General features: G+C 43.1%; 2 protein-coding genes across 7 annotated transcripts in view; one reads left to right on the plus strand and one right to left on the minus strand.

Annotated features, from left to right (window-relative positions):
* The first annotated feature begins 201 nt into the window (after positions 1-201).
* On the plus strand, positions 202-4,244 carry hadh (hydroxyacyl-CoA dehydrogenase). Its single transcript, XM_069168150.1, has 8 exons — positions 202-387; positions 1,271-1,399; positions 1,509-1,666; positions 1,884-2,010; positions 3,249-3,338; positions 3,569-3,641; positions 3,730-3,846; positions 3,951-4,244. The coding sequence occupies exons 1-8, from the start codon at positions 271-273 to the stop codon at positions 4,067-4,069; spliced, it is 930 nt and encodes a 309-aa protein (XP_069024251.1). The 5' UTR covers positions 202-270; the 3' UTR covers positions 4,070-4,244.
* A 1,976-nt stretch (positions 4,245-6,220) lies between these two features.
* Positions 6,221-15,332, minus strand: part of lef1 (lymphoid enhancer-binding factor 1) — a 44,089-nt gene continuing 34,977 nt past the window's right edge. For 3 of the 6 annotated variants that reach the window (XM_069166968.1, XM_069166967.1, XM_069166966.1), the window contains exon 10: positions 6,221-7,821. In XM_069166968.1, the coding sequence (XP_069023069.1) occupies positions 7,742-7,821 (80 nt within the window). In that variant the 3' untranslated portion in view covers positions 6,221-7,741. The remainder of the gene's footprint in view (positions 7,822-15,332) is intronic. The other 3 variants (XM_069166972.1, XM_069166971.1, XM_069166970.1) reach the window with 1 other exon arrangement.

Genomic DNA, 15,332 nt, shown 5'->3' on the forward strand with positions numbered 1-15,332 from the left:
TTTTTTCTTTTTTTTTTTCTTTTTTTTTTTACTCTTTTAATTATTTTTAAGTTAATTTCATTTATTTTAGGATCGATAAACTTCTATCAAACTGGAAACATTGTAGGTCCCGGACTGAGGGCGGAGAAAATGTCACCGTGTCTCGGCCGGTGTCTTTAAAGGTAGTCAGCGTCTCCGTGATCACGTGACCGCTCACCACGTGCTACGTGCCCGTATCATTTCCCACCGTGTCCTTCACCAGGTTCAGGTCCACACACACACACACGAACCATGGCTTTCTTCACTCACCAGATCCACAGGGGTTTCGCGTCTTCGGCTGTCAGGAGTGTGGTTATCAAACATGTGACGATCATCGGAGGCGGACAAATGGGCGCAGGAATTGCACAAGTAAGCGACGCCGTGCCTTCGTGGAGCTTTTAGCCAAGTAGCTGGTTAGCGTTACTGACAGCCTCACAAAGTGATTATACGGTCCATCGGCTGTCATGCTTTTTGTGTTCATATAAAAAAAAAAAAAAAAAAAATGTCTATCACTTTCTGTGAATCCTGCACAGGTGCAGCTAAAAGCAGCTCAAGTAGGCTACATTTACAATTTCAAGTACAATTTCGAAGTATTTGCACCTTTTTAACTTGAGTGTTTACATTTGGTTCTACTCTACAGTCTCACTCCACTACGTTTCAGAGGGAAATATTGTACCTTCTAGTCCACTGCATTTTTATGATGGCTTTTATTACGTTTAAAGTTAACATTAGACACAATAGATGATTATAAGAAGCTTTTGAAATGCAACGCATTGTTAAATATTAAACCAGTTGTTCTCAACCTGTTTTTCCTGACATGTTACAAATAGCTGCGTGTAGTCGGATCACATTTCTACGACGAAGTGTCGCATCAAGGAAATAAAAGTAAGAGGAAGAACATTTGTTTTTGTTTTATTTTGTATTTGACGAACGAAGTCTAAATGTTGAGGGTTAACCTTCTCAACTTTTTGCCTTTATTCTCTAGAAATTTTGACTTTGTCAACATCACATCACGTTTTTTTCTGCTCATACTTAAATACTTTTTAAGTAGGGATTTTCATGCAGGGCTTTTACTTGTCATTGAGTATTTTTACATTGCTTTACTGGTTCTTTTACTTAATTAAAGGATCTGATTACTTATTCCGCCACTGGGTAACACGAGCAGCAATTCCACATAAGGAGCTCCTACTTTAAAATCACTGACAGTGACATCTGTGTTTCAGGTAATCTTGAAATTATTTCCTTTCTGAAGGTTGCTGCGTCAACTGGCCACTCGGTGACGCTGGTGGACACGAATGACAGCATCTTGAAAAAGGCCATCAAAACATTGGAAGGGAGCCTCAAAAGAGTGGTGAAGAAGAAGTTTGCTGATAAACCGGAGGTGAGCCGCAGGAGATTGACTGACAAAAATAAACGACCACATTATTAATAGGTTGAAATGTGCCAAGTTAAGTAGAGAAGAACATAATGTTGTGTTTGGTTTGTTCAAGGCAGGTGAAGAGTTCATCCAGAAAGTCCTGCAGAACGTGTCAACCTCGACTGATGCTGGCTCTGCAGTTCAGGGCTCAGATCTGGTGCTGGAGGCCATTGTGGAAAATCTGAAAATCAAACAGGATATTTTTAGTCATCTTGACAAGCTGGCACCAGCGTAAGCAAGGCTTGTTTTCTGTTGTGTGATGTGTTGGAAGTAGTTTGATTAGCAATGGATGCTTTCCAAATTCATTTTGAAGTTCACGTCCGAGAGGGAACGAATATTTGTTGGTCTTCTTAAAGAGCAATGAAAAGGCACATTTCTGCTTTAATATTAACTTCTATCTGTATTATGGGTGACTCATTGTCTGTTTTTTCTGCACTTTGGGTTTTAGACACACCATCTTTGCCAGCAACACATCCTCCCTGCCCATCTCTGACATCGCCAGCTCCACCAACCGGCTGGACAGATTCGGTGGCCTTCACTTCTTCAACCCGGTCCCGATGATGAAGCTGGTCGAGGTAGGCCCTCCAAAAATCAGTGTGCTTGTTTTATTCATTCATTTAACAAAGAAGAAATCGTGATTTTTTTTTTTTTTTTTTTTTTTTTTTTTTTTTTTTTTTTTAACACAGTAGTAGGAAGTAATTTAACAGATGTAATGTATATGGGGCATCTAGCTGAAGCATATGTGCAAAAAAACAAAAGGAGAGATAAAATAGACTGTGATCATTTGTTTGCGTGTACAAGTTGTATATGACTGTATTCAGGACGGGGTGGTAGGTGCGAAAATGGGTGATTGTAGTTTATCTTTTTGTATAAACCCATTCAGAGTTCACATGTCCATTATTTCATAACAATAGCTCATATACCACACCTACGGTTTATCTGGGGCTGAAGAGGTTTAGAGGGATTTTAAAGGGGTTATTAAGAAAGCACATCTGCATGTCAAAACCTTGAGACAGCTGAGAAAAAAAAACAGTCTGGTCGGATTGAAAAAAAGAGTCAGCTATATATAGGCGTGACCTACAAGGCTGTCATAGTGTTATACTTATCATAATGAGGGGCACATTGTGGGAGTTAAAACTCAGACTTTATTCAGCTTCCTCGAGTTTACAGATAACACAAATGTTTAATACTCTTTTCTTTTAAAAGAGTAAATCGAGTGACCACAATGCTCTGCATCTCTAGTGATAAGATACAGTTATTAATAGTAATACAAACAGCTGGTTGCGCATGGGCACGGAGGCGGCAAGGGCAGGGTGCTTCAGTACAATGTTGAAATTGTAGTGTCTAGTGATAGCCTGCATGTGAGGTGTTTAGGGAACATTTTTTAATTACAAAAATAAATAAAAAGAATACTCTCCCCCTCTAAACTGCATAAAGATTTGTCCCGTAATGTAATTTCATTTTTGTTAAGATGGATTTAATGCAACTGATATCAATAAAAGCATGCTTCACGAACTGTCATCGAAGTCAAGGTATCATTACCTGTATTGTACATTTGAAAATTGCATTGCCCTGGATGGCATCTGTTAGGGAAGAAAAATACAATATTATATGTATTTTTTTGTTCATTTATCTTTGCTCAAACAAAGGGAAACTACTAGCCAGGTTCAGTTTAGTGGTAACAACATCCACCCGATGTACACAGGGACTTTTAATCATTTAATTAGAAAACAGCATCAGTTGGAGAAACCTGTATGTTGGGAATTATAATGTTAATTTTTTTTAAAGTTGCTAAAGTATTAATCTTCTACAGGTCATTGGCACCCCAGCTACGAGCCAAGAGACTTTTGATTCCCTCCTGAACTTCAGCAAGAAGATTGGAAAAACACCAGTGTCCTGCAAGGTAAGCTTATATACTGACGTCACGGATGTAGTCTCATACAAAACACACTGATGAGCATTATGGCCACTCACAGATGAAGAGAATAACCTTGGTAATCTTGTAACAATGCCAATGAGACACGAGGGAGAAATGGGCAGGTGGAACGACTGAGCGACTTTGACTTTGACAGCTGAGTCGGAGCGTGTACCTCTAACATCGCACTCAGCAGTATCCAACATCTGTTTATTCAGGATACACCCGGATTCATCGTCAACCGTCTACTTGTTCCTTACCTGATGGAGGCCATCCGGCTGCACGAGAGAGGTTTGCCTCTCTGTCGTTTCAACATCCTTTAATATTCTAGTTTTTGATTGATTACTGTTCACGGTTGCGACTTTGTTTCCTTCCTCAGGTCATGGATCCAAAGAAGACATTGATGTTGCTATGAAACTTGGTGGTGGTTACCCCATGGGGCCCTTTGAGCTAGCTGACTACGTAGGACTAGACACGATGAAGTTCATTATCGATGGTGAGTGAAACAGCTTGGGCAGAGGGAAGAGGAAGCAAAGCTACTGGGAAAGGTATATAAAACCGATATATATTAATCTAAACCCTGTTCCTGTTTATCTTTAGGCTGGAAAGCAATGGATCCCGACAGCGTGCTCTTTAAACCAAGTGAATTGCTGGACAAGTTGGTTGCGGAGGGCAAATATGGCAAAAAGACAGGAGAAGGATTCTACAAGTACAAGTGATTTACTGTGGATGCCATCACTGAAACTAGAAGTGCCTGTGCTGCTACATTTAAAATCAACTCGTGTTCTCTCCGTCTAATTTTCTTACTAACCTCCACTGAATGTCATCTATGTATGAAAGAAGAAATTAAATCTGATTAAATATTGATTTTTTTTTTTTTTTTTTTTCCCAACACCTTGGTGTCTGTTCTCATTGGTAGATTGAAAGGCGTCGACTGCTTTGTGGACGCGAGTGTCTCCGAGATTGATGAGCTTCAGTTTAAAGATAGTTTGATGATGATTGAAGAACAATCCTACTGTTAGGATTGAAGATCAAATATTTATCCCAGTTCTTTGAAAATTGAGTTAACTGAAAGTTTAGGCTGTGTTGTGATGCAGCAGGATAGATGAGTGGATCAAAGGGCCTGCTAGTGCAGGTGCATTATATTAACGTAAAATACAATTTTGATGCGTGCTTTAAAACCACAGTGGGTCAAACTATGGACAACTTTTCAATATGCGAACAAAGCTATTGTTATTTAATTTGTTGCAAGTGGATGAAAAATAACTTATTCTCAGCATCCTCATGCAGTCAGTGTCACGCCAAAGCAAGCAATGCACCTGCCAGTCCACTAGAGGACAGTGTGTCCATGTCACAGTTTTGCCTTGCTGAGGTTTAAAAAAAAAAAAAAAAAGTGATTAGGTTAAGGAATAAAAAAAACACGGTTAGGGTTAGACACAAAAATGAATTGGTTATTTAGGAAAAGATGTCTTTAAAGAAATCCAAGTGGTTTTTGTATCTAACCTTAACCATGTGTTTTTTGTTTCGAAACTTAACTGCGTGGTCTTTTACGCCAAAGGCAAAGCAAATCTGTGACATTGACACGCTGTCCTCTAGTGGACTAGAGGGTGTATCACATCATTTAGATTCACCCGTGTCACAGCCATCTGTTATCAGCAGAAAATGGGACAAAGGTTGAACTCAAGCTGCTCTTAACTTTAAACAAAGCAAACAGAAATGGTGTGTTTGTTGTGCCGCACAAGGTAATGACATAGAAAGAAAACGTTCACACTTTGCCTGAAACCATACAACGCTTTAAAAGTTTGTTATAATTTATATATTAATGATATTGTATCAAATTCAACGAAAGACAATGTGAAAGAAGTTGTTTGTAGTGATGAATCTACAGAGAAGTATCTGCAGCACCCGTCAGCTTTTACGGAGCCTGAAGGAGAGTTTGCCCGGCCCCAAACAGCAGCGCGCTTTGGAGCCTCCTTGAGCTACAAGAGATCTCCAGAATACGTCCATGGTAGAGAAACCACCCCCTTTAGTCCAGACCTGTAATGTCAGACACCGCACACACACACACACCATTCTACACAGGAAAGGCAGTTTTAATATGCAACAGTTCAACTTCATACTGCTATTGTAATTCTGTCCACGTTAAAGGGGTATTTGGTGAGATGCTCACGTTGAGTCCACAGATAGAGGGTCACACATTGCGTCAAACTGCTAAATGCTTGGACACATTTCGTGATTTTGGTCTTTAAAAATGACCTGAATGTGCAGAATGAATCATATGTCACTGCTTTCACAAAGCATTTCACTCATGGGACTGGTTACCTCACCACTGGGTGTCTTCAAAGTGTCCCGTTAACCTGACATGAACACAAGGTGGCGCTGTTTGACTTTACATAGGACTCAATGGCAACGTTCAGGTTTGTCTATAAATAGAATTTTCTTCTGATCTGGGATCTTTCATGAAAATATTAGGTCAACTTTTAACACGTAACGGTTACTTCAAGAATTTTAAGCCAAGTCTGTTTGCTGTTCAACTTTTACATTGCGGGACAAGAGAAAAGATGCCTCTTACTCTTGAAATCAAGTTACTAATTTTCCCCACTGTGGGATGAATAAAGTCCAAATCTAACACAATTGAAAGGTTTTCATACCCAGATTCTGCAATTTTCTCTTTTCATTATCATTACAGTAACACTATAAATGCAGATCTGAGCATCTTGTGTTTTGGGAGTTTCAATTGCTTGTTATTTTCTTTAAGCTTTTAGAAGTTTCCACAGAGTCATATCCAATATGTTTTACCTGTTTTACACCACCATGTGTCACTGCTGCCTATGGTTGCTTCACTTTAATCTCCAAGGATGACACACAGACTGTTACATCTGGCACATCCAGCTCCTGTCTTTCCACCACACAAGTGATCCAAATGAGCCATTGGTGCCTTTTTATTTTTCTTTAAAAAAACAAAACAAAACATGTTGAAACCGCTCAAATATGACCACTTGGGAAGCAAAATGCTCTTCCAAGATGACAGTGACCCAAAATATGATAATAAAAAAAAAAAAAAAAAGGAATTCATCAAGTAATACTAAAATAGAGCATTAAAATCAAAATGTTACAGAGATGTTTGCATGGAATAAACAACATGGCTAAAGACCACACTATTAGCTACCAGAGAGAAAAGACAAAGGTCCATTGCAATAAAAGAAAGACTGTCAAGTGCTGGGGTAAATATATATATCTGCTTCATTTGTCATGTTTTAGAACAATAAAATATAGGCCTCTGAGCTGTCACTCGCCTTTGTCCTAATGTTGCCTGCAAAAATACCAAGAAAATTGACATATCCTGACAGTTTTAAAAAGTACACATACTGAGCATTATTTTACATCTGAGCAAGACTCGAGGTCACTATTTGTTACAAATAGTTATCAAAAGAAGCCTTAAGTTTCAATTTCTGCAAGACGCTTCAACAAGAAAAATGGCTTTCCTGTGTCCAAAGCTTATTTTCATATATACCACTATATAAAAAAAACAATATTAAAAAAAAAAAAAAAAAAAAAGTCACTAAAATATACACCAAGAAATTGAAACAAGGGTCCAAGATACAAAAAAGCATTCAAAATAAAATTCAGTCGAAAATGAAAAGCAAATCAAAATGTTGATCCTTTTTTGCACCAACTGGTCAGCAACGAACTAAAATGGCGTCTTGAAGACGTTTCTTAGACAAGATGAGATCCCTCCATCTTCCTTAGTGCAGTCTAAAAAGAGGTGTTTGGTCGGTCGGGTGAAACCCCAAATGGTCTCAAAAATCCAGTGAGAAAGAGAAAAAGGAGACAGGGGTGGGAGGTGTCGAGGGGGCGGATGTCGGCCTAATGGACTATACAAAGGAACAGAGGTGACAAATAACTTATAATAACTTAGTAACAGGTGTTTCCGAGCGTTCGGGCGGTGCAGGGGGGAGAAGTTTGTGCGCACATCACAATTGCTGCTGTTTTTCAGTGCAGTGCCTTGGATTGCAGTAAAGCTGATATTCAAACGGTAATAGACAAAACACAAGACGTCAAATTGATATTTTCTGGGTCTTCGGTGAGAGAAGGTGGTCGCGTGAGGGTGCTCCTACTAAATCATGATTGTCTTGTTCAGTTCAGTTCAGTGTCTCTACAGCAGGCACCTTCAGGAAGGAGTAGAGTCAAACCGTGAAGTGTTTTTTTTGGTGATGGTGGTGGACTTTTGAAGGGAAGGGAGTTGGGTTAGGTGGAGTACGACAGGGTTGGAGGAGGAGGTGGAGGTGGAGGTGTGTGTGTGTGTGTGTGTGTGGGTGTGGGTGGGGGGGGGGGGTCCTCTGAGAACTGGAGGCTTCAGTTTGGAGGATTTTAAGGGTCTTCATGGAATCTTAACAGGCCTCCATCTCTAGCAGAGGGCCCGTAGCTGCTGCCTTCGCTTTGCATGTGGAGAAACTGTTCCGTTTTCCTCCTGGATTAATACACAAAAGAAAAGAAAAAAGAGGAAGGAATAAAAGGAAAGACGGTTTAATCAAGCACGCTAAGTGAAGTAACTGCATGTGAGAACAGAGACACTGGTTGCATTTACATCATACGGGCAAACACCAGACAGACATCAAGATGACTCAGGAGTGACTCCCAAGTGTCTCACCATGCAAGCATGCATTCGGTTCAAGGAGGGACACATTATCTGTCATTTCCACAAGCATAATCGATCATTAGTTGTTGTTTTTTTGTTTTGTTCTCAGTGTTACAGCTGATTAGCTGAAAAGGCTTTCATTCAAACACTGGGCTACAGAGGGGTTAGAGGTCAGTGACAGGATGTGGGCCGGCCTGGCTTTGATCTGGTCCAACACGAGGGTTGCCGTGACCCATCTGGCAGTGCTACGCTCCCTCTGTTGCTCATTCCTCACTCTCACTCTCACCCAATTGTGTTGCTTCTGGTTGACATTTAAGTTGCCGCTGCGGTTGGGCGACGGGAAAACAAGAAGGGGAAATTCTGCAGCTTTTCGAAAATATAAAACATTTACAGTCTTGAGCGCGAAAGTGTGCGCCACCCAGATCTATAGGTAGTGGACAAAGACTGTTGCCCACGTCGAAAAAAATGCCAACACAAAAGTACAATTAACGCCACGCTTGTACAAACGTCTAATCCCGCCTCGAAGCGGTATTCAGACGGAGCCAAGTGTATCCCACAATTCAGCACAGTTTACTGCACCGCTCCAGTCCGGTTGTCAGCGGCAGCAAACGCAAGAGCTGCGTTGGATTCGGCGTCAGTATTAATACTCATGCCCAACCACAGTGATGGCAGTGGTGGTTATCCCATAATATTAGTAATATTAGTAATATCTTACTCTACATGGGACTAATAAGAATAATATTGCGCATCTGAAATTTCATTGTTTTTATATATTTATTTATCCTGACCAAGAGTTTATAAAATGTTAAATTCTTCAAAAAAGAATTGGCAGAAACCATTCAGAAATAATATAATATAATACAGATTATTTTCTGTACAGTATCTGTGCTTCTAAATAACTTATTTTTATGTTTTGTTTTTGCCTCTCGGCTCTTTGATATGCATGTTTTTTTTTTCTCCTGCTACTGGTAATACATATTTGTGGCAACGAGTACAGTAGCCTATTAGTGATTTCGAGCGAGCTGACATGTCTTTGTTAACTCAAGTGTGTCCCAGTGAGCTCCGATGAACCTCCACAGGCCTGCGGTCTTAACAAGCACTTGGGAACTGTGTCAACTACCCAAAATACGTCTGGCGAACGGGCATCTGACGATCAACTCTCCGCACAGCCCGATCGCCACATTGAGCCAAGCTGGTAAAAACTAGCCGGGTTCATGGAACAATGTTGGTAATTATCTGAACCCGTGTGGGTCACGTACACGTTGACACGAAGGTGCCAACACGCTACCTGAATCCACTTCACAGGACATTCAAGAAATTGGCCCCCCTTTTCCTGAGAGGGAAATTGTTTGTCAAGCTGCAAAAGTGTTCTTTTCCCTCTCGTGATCTGAGCCTGAGCTAACATAACCGAGTTAGTCTCAGTTACTGACAAGCCAAGGAGAGTTATTTTAGACCCGAGCAGCATCAAATAGAATCTGTGATCAAAGTGGAGAGGCAGAGACAGAGGTGGATAGATGCCTCCTGCGACTAAAAAGATGGATGTTTTGTGAAGACGAAAAGAGGAAAAGAAACGGTATTAGTTTGCTTCTCCCCTGTGGCAAAACCAAGTGTGTTTGTGTAGGAGAGAAGTCAGTTGAGTCCTGCTGCTTGCTGCATCTTAACGCTCAAAAGTCTTAACACGCAAACACACACCACCCTGCAGACTGCTTTACCACATGTGGATAAAAGGGAACGGGACAGAGGCCACCTTTCCCGAGGAGAGCTGACCCGGAGCTGCACAGAGCAGAGACTGAAAGGAACACAGCGCTCAGAGAAAAAGAGAGAGCCCCTGTCGCTTTTATTTACCTCCGCCGCCCTCCCTCTTTTCATCCCAGGATCTCAAAGCAGGCCCGCACGCCCGGCCCTGCACCCAGTTTCCTGGGGAGCATTTTTCCTTCCCCCACCACAGACATGAAAAGCACCGGCCTTCCTGCCTGGGGAAGAGTCCTGAGGGGCTGAGGGGCGAGAAGTGTGTGAGTGTGTGTGTGTGTGTGTGTGTGTGTGTGTGTGTGTGTGTGTGTGTGTGTGTGTGTGTGTGTGTGTGTGTGTGTGTGTGTGTGTGTGTGTGTGTGTGTGTGTGTTTCAAAAAGGGTTGATGGTAACAACAGGGGTGTGTGCTTGTGTGGTGTTGGTTGTAGGGGGCACCAGGCCAGAGCTTCACAAGGTCCAGCTGACACAAACAGTGGAATTCAGGAGCAACTTGACCTCTCCTCTCCTCCTCTCACCTCCTCTCCTCTCACCTCCTCTCCTCTCCTCTTCTCCCCTCCTCCCCTTCCCTCCTCTCCTCTCCTCCCCTCCTTTCTCTCCTCTCTCCTCCTCCCTTCCCTTCCTCCCCTCCCCTCCTCCCCTTCCCTCCTCTCCTCTCCTCCCCTCCCTTCCTTCCCTCCTCTCCTCTCTTCTCCTCTCCTCCTTCGCCTCCTCCTACATTAGTGCTCAGGAATGCTGGCTGGAGTTTTTTGCAGGAAATGAAATGCTCCTCTGTTCAGAGGGCGAGCGAAGGTTTCGTCTCCCCCTTTCTCCCTCTCTCTCTCCCCCAATTCCTTTGCCTCTATGTGACAGAGTGAGGGAGGAAAGGAAGGAGGGAGGGAGGGAGTGAAGGAGTGAGAGAGGGCGGCGGGAGGAAGGCGTTGGACCAGCTCTCACCCAGCTTTTGAAGTGTGGGAGGTTAAGATAACTGGCACAGTCTTGCACCTCAATCGCTGCTTTCACCTCCCCAGCCAAATCAAAGCGCCCACAGCTGGGGCCCAAACACCTTGTAGACCCTTAACCTCCATCCCACAGAACCCACCCACCTACTCGGTTCCCTCACTCCCTACACACAGTTCTGGGGTTTCTTTTGGTGCCATTAAAAAGGAAAACACTGCTGACAAATTACTCTAAAAATAAGCCAAGTTGAGAGAGGTGTCTCCAGCACAGTCGGAGGTGCAGACTTTACAATGGTAGAAAGAAGGGGGGAGATTTGGGGGAGAAATGGGAGGGAAGACAGGGGCTGAGAGATAGAGAGCAAAGCAAGTACAAGACTATGTTTTATATGATGTTTCCTGTTACGACTTGGGTCTTATTTTTATAGATTTGGCCACTTTTAAAAAAAAAAAATTAATCACTTATGATAATATTGTACTCAGCAAGTTAATTAAGATTGGACAACATGTGGGAACTTAAAGGAAGTCTGTAAGCATGTTTACAACTTTTTTTCTTGCCCTTTCAGTCACTCCGTGCCAATAATAGTTTTTTTTTTCTCATCTTAAGTTTGGGAAATGTGTTTTTTTTACACATTTTAACTATTCATTCAGTCAAATCCCCAAAGATGTTTGTTTTACTTAATATAAAACTGAAAAGCAAACAAAACCACTGAATGTTTGGGTCATATTTGCTTTGAAATCATTTAAACACGACTTGGAAGTTACCCAGATTGTGTGGAATAGCCAGGGACGACTTCATGAATGAGGTACAATCAGGAAACCGTCACTGCTAAATGCCATTAGCACAGATAGAACCAACATTTGGTTACAGTATGTCCAATCTGGTTCAAATAAAGATGAATGCTCCATCTATGTATCTATGTGCCACATTAACTGGGCTTAATTCAGTTTGGCTCAAAGTAAGAGTTGTCAGGTCTAGAAAGTAAATGTCCACACATTGTGATAAGAGTCTGCAGTGGTGTGTCTTGGCAGTGACCTTGGCTTGGACTGCACGGCTGGTTTCGGTGTCACCTTTTCAAAGGAGCCTCCACACAATAAAAGTGTGACAGTGCCGCTTTTATAAAGACAAAAGAGAAAAATAAAACGGACGGGCCATAAAAAAAAAAAAAAAAAAATTAAATTAAATTAAAAAAAAAAAGAAAAAGGCACCTGGAAGAGATGGCGATGTTTGAAACAAAATGCTCTGCACTGTCAGCACTTTCTTCAGCTCTGAGACATTCAACATAAAAGAAATCGCCCCTTAAAAAAACACTTTGAAATTTTTAACCTCCAATCAAAAGGCTGACTCCGGGGATGTTGTCTCTTTTTCCGCAGGGGCTATCAGAAACTAAAAAGTGAGTCGGGAGGGGCTGAAACTAAAAGGTTAAAGAGAAAGAAGAGGAAAGACAGTGCCTGCGTTGAATATTGGAGTGTTGGGAAGGGTGGGGTCTGGTTGTGGTCAAAAAGGGAATGAGGAGGGGGGAGTCACCAAAACCCCAAACCTCAGGCATGTGTTGGTGAGACTAGGAGAGCACAGAAGGGTGTGTGTGTGTGTGTGTGTGTGTGTGTGTGTGTGTGTGTGTGTGTGTGTGTGTGTGTGTGTGTATGTGTGTGTGTGGGGGGGGGGGGGGGGGGTCGCCCACATCTGAGGCGGCATCACTGGGGGCCCAGGCAGCTGAAGTCTGGCCATGTGCCCCCTCGCAGCTCCATCTGAGTCGCTGCAGGCTGAGGGGATGTCAGGAGGGGAGGTGGGAGTGCGGCACATTCAAAGAGCCTGCACAATGACTGTTCCCTCTGCTGTGGTCTCACTTCAAAGGCCTCCACCCGCCACTCATATTCAGCATCAGGACAGAGGAGTGGAGCAGGAAGAGGAGGAGCGAGGAAGAAGGGGAGTAAAGAGGCAGAAAATGAGTGGAAGCAGAGCTTGGGTTAAAGTTTTGCCTCTTTTTTTTTTTTTTTTTTTCCTTTTTTTTTTTTTAACAATGGCTTGACTGACTAGAGCAGAACAAAAATAAACAGCACTTCTGCCAGCTCCACTGTCCTCTTCCTGCCTGCGCCCCGTGTTACCTGGAGGCCTTTCATTGGCAGATAAGCATCTCTCGAGATGGAGTGTTTTATAAGGTCACGGATCTCCACCTCTTCTGAGAGGCTGCAGTGCCTTGAGGTGCCTCAGGGGTGAGGTGGAGAGGTGTGTGTGTGTGTGTGTGTGTGTGTGTGTGTGTGTGTGTGTGTGTGTGTGTGTGTGTGTGTGTGTGTGGGAGGGGGGGGAGGAGGGGGGAGGAAGTGGGGAAGACATCACAGAAAGCCAGGAGACTGGACCCTCATACTGTTACTGCAGCTGGCCAAACCACAACACAATAGGCCCGTGACTCAATCAAAACAAATTTCAAGCCCCAGTCTAAACAGTCGGAGTGTAAGAGCTGCATTTTCTCCTGAGTAAACACAGACCTTTAAGAGAGTTAAGAGAGTTATATCCCCTCCTTTAAATGTCAAATAAGGTTGCCCGGCCAGGATAAGACAACCATGTCAGTGTGAAAGATGTGTACTTCTAAGCTAAAAAAACACATACTTTAATTACAGGTCCATAGAGTCGAGTGCTGATCGGCTCGTTTTTCTTCACAGAGTGGGCTTTGTGGAGGTCAGAGGAGTCGGGGAACCGGAGGACTGTGGGGGTGAACATTTCCGATTCCATTTCCTACCTACAGTAACATTAGCCGGGGCGTCGCTCTGATTTAAGCCCAAATCTCTCTCCCCCACATCCCGCCCCTCTATTTTTATTTTTTTAACCCCTCTCTCTTTTTTGTAAAGAAGTACAGTTTTAAAAACATCCTCTCATCTCCTGTGTGCTGCTCAAAGCGAGACCCACAGTCAGTTTTGCGATCCGGATTCCTTCCCCAATTATCCCGGGTCACTAATAAGGCAGAGTGTGGAGGCACTGGGCTGTGCCGCCGTGGCCTGGAGGCTCAGTGCCAAATTGAAACGACTCGGGAAATGGAGGCAGAAGCTGAATCTCGCCTAATTGCAGCCGGAGTGTGTGGCTGGCTGCTCAGATTTGTGCTAGAGAGAGAGAGATGTGTGATGAGGGTCCGGGAGAGAAAGAGAGAAAAGATGAGAGGCAACAAATAAAGAAAGAGGAAAAATGGGGGACGAAACGAGGAGACCAGACTGAAGGATGAGTGGCAGTCGAGTGAGATTGGGTAAACTCTGGAGCTCTGGAGAATGTGGGATTTTCTTTTGGCCCCTTTCTAACCCTCCCTTTTCCTCTAACACACTCACTCCCTCTCTCCTCTTCTTCCCTCCTCACTCGTCAAAGTCTTTTGACAGCTGACTTCTGGCTGCACACATCAGAGACGGAGAGAGGGAGAGCGGCCACCGGAGCTCCTGCTGCAACAACACTTTCTCTTATGTCTCTGGACCAGGACACGTGGACAGAAATGACCTTTGGTACCATATTTTAAAAAGGAAAGATACCCCGAATCATATTAAAAAAAAAAAAAATACAACCTCTTGCACAAGCGCAATCTGACTTGCAGAAGCGTATCGACAATAGAGCACCTTCATAAAATGTGGCGCAACATGACTCACATGCAGTGTTGTGGAAAGTGTTTGCAACTAGCCCGATTTAAAAGGCCACCTTTGTTAGGAGTGTCTCCCCCCTGTGAAAAAAATGTGCAGTGGCTGAGGCGGGAGAGAGCCTCCAGGGCATGAATGTGTCTCGGCCAGATAACTATCTGTGAATCAGTGGGCTTAGTCAGACAAAAGACTAACAGCAAGAGGCGAGGCAAGACACAGGGAAAGGAAATAAAGGCAGCGGAGAGAGGAGGAGTAAAAGCGCACATTTCCAGTAGGTGCGAAGGGAGGGAAGGAAGAAAAAAAAAAGAAGTAGAAAAAAAAAAAGAAGGAGGGTTGGGGAAGGCAGTGACGGGGGGGGGAAAGAGACGGAAGCTCTAATTTCCCGATGTCAGAGTAATGACTTTTCAGAGGAGTTCTGCTGTGGTGGGAGCCAGCTGTGTGGTGGGCCCACTGTTTGACGTGCTAAAGATAACAAAGAGGAACAACATCGAGCCATTAAAAACGCGACTCAACTCCTGGTCTGCCTCACAGGCCGAAAAACACAGCAGAGAAGCCATAAAGCACGTTGATATGAAAATGTATTAAGTCATCCCCCCCCCCCCCTCATAAAATCTACCCACGGTCAAGTAGTTCACTTTGTTATGCGGAATATTTGTCATTATGTCTATACAGAGTGCTAAAAAATAAAAATGGAATGGAGCAAATGTTGAGTGGGTTTGACCCCCTCATACAAAGGTGCACAGATCGTGTCTTCAAAATTCACTCCTTAACAAATTTCCTTTCAGATTTTTTTTTTTTTTTTTCCTACGGGGGAGCGACAGATGGGGTAGAGGCTGGGACAGATGAAAAGAAATAGACAAACGAGTTCATTTAAAGATGTTTTTTTGGCGTCTACAGCAGGCTAACCTCAATCCAGCTCTTTGGGATCTGCATAAATTGAGGGCTTGGGGAGTTGCGGCAGTATCCTTGGTATTATGCATATTAGTTTAAGGCTGTCACTGAGAATCAGCAAGGGTGTCCATCCCGCCGCGGCTAGGCACTGCTAATTAT

Source organism: Embiotoca jacksoni, unplaced genomic scaffold (genome assembly GCF_022577435.1).
Source record: "Embiotoca jacksoni isolate LCO1_2020_lvr unplaced genomic scaffold, fEmbJac1.0.p SCAF_4, whole genome shotgun sequence".
NCBI classification, from domain to species: Eukaryota; Metazoa; Chordata; class Actinopteri; family Embiotocidae; genus Embiotoca; species Embiotoca jacksoni.

Bases quoted from the DNA above. Each gene is read 5' to 3' on its own strand.
- hadh (XM_069168150.1), top strand. From the start codon at position 271: ATGGCTTTCTTCACTCACCAGATCCACAGGGGTTTCGCGTCTTCGGCT. The intron at 1,667-1,883 runs GTAAGCAAGGCT...TTTGGGTTTTAG, and splicing joins CTTGACAAGCTGGCACCAGC to ACACACCATCTTTGCCAGCA. The intron at 3,847-3,950 runs GTGAGTGAAACA...GTTTATCTTTAG, and splicing joins GATGAAGTTCATTATCGATG to GCTGGAAAGCAATGGATCCC.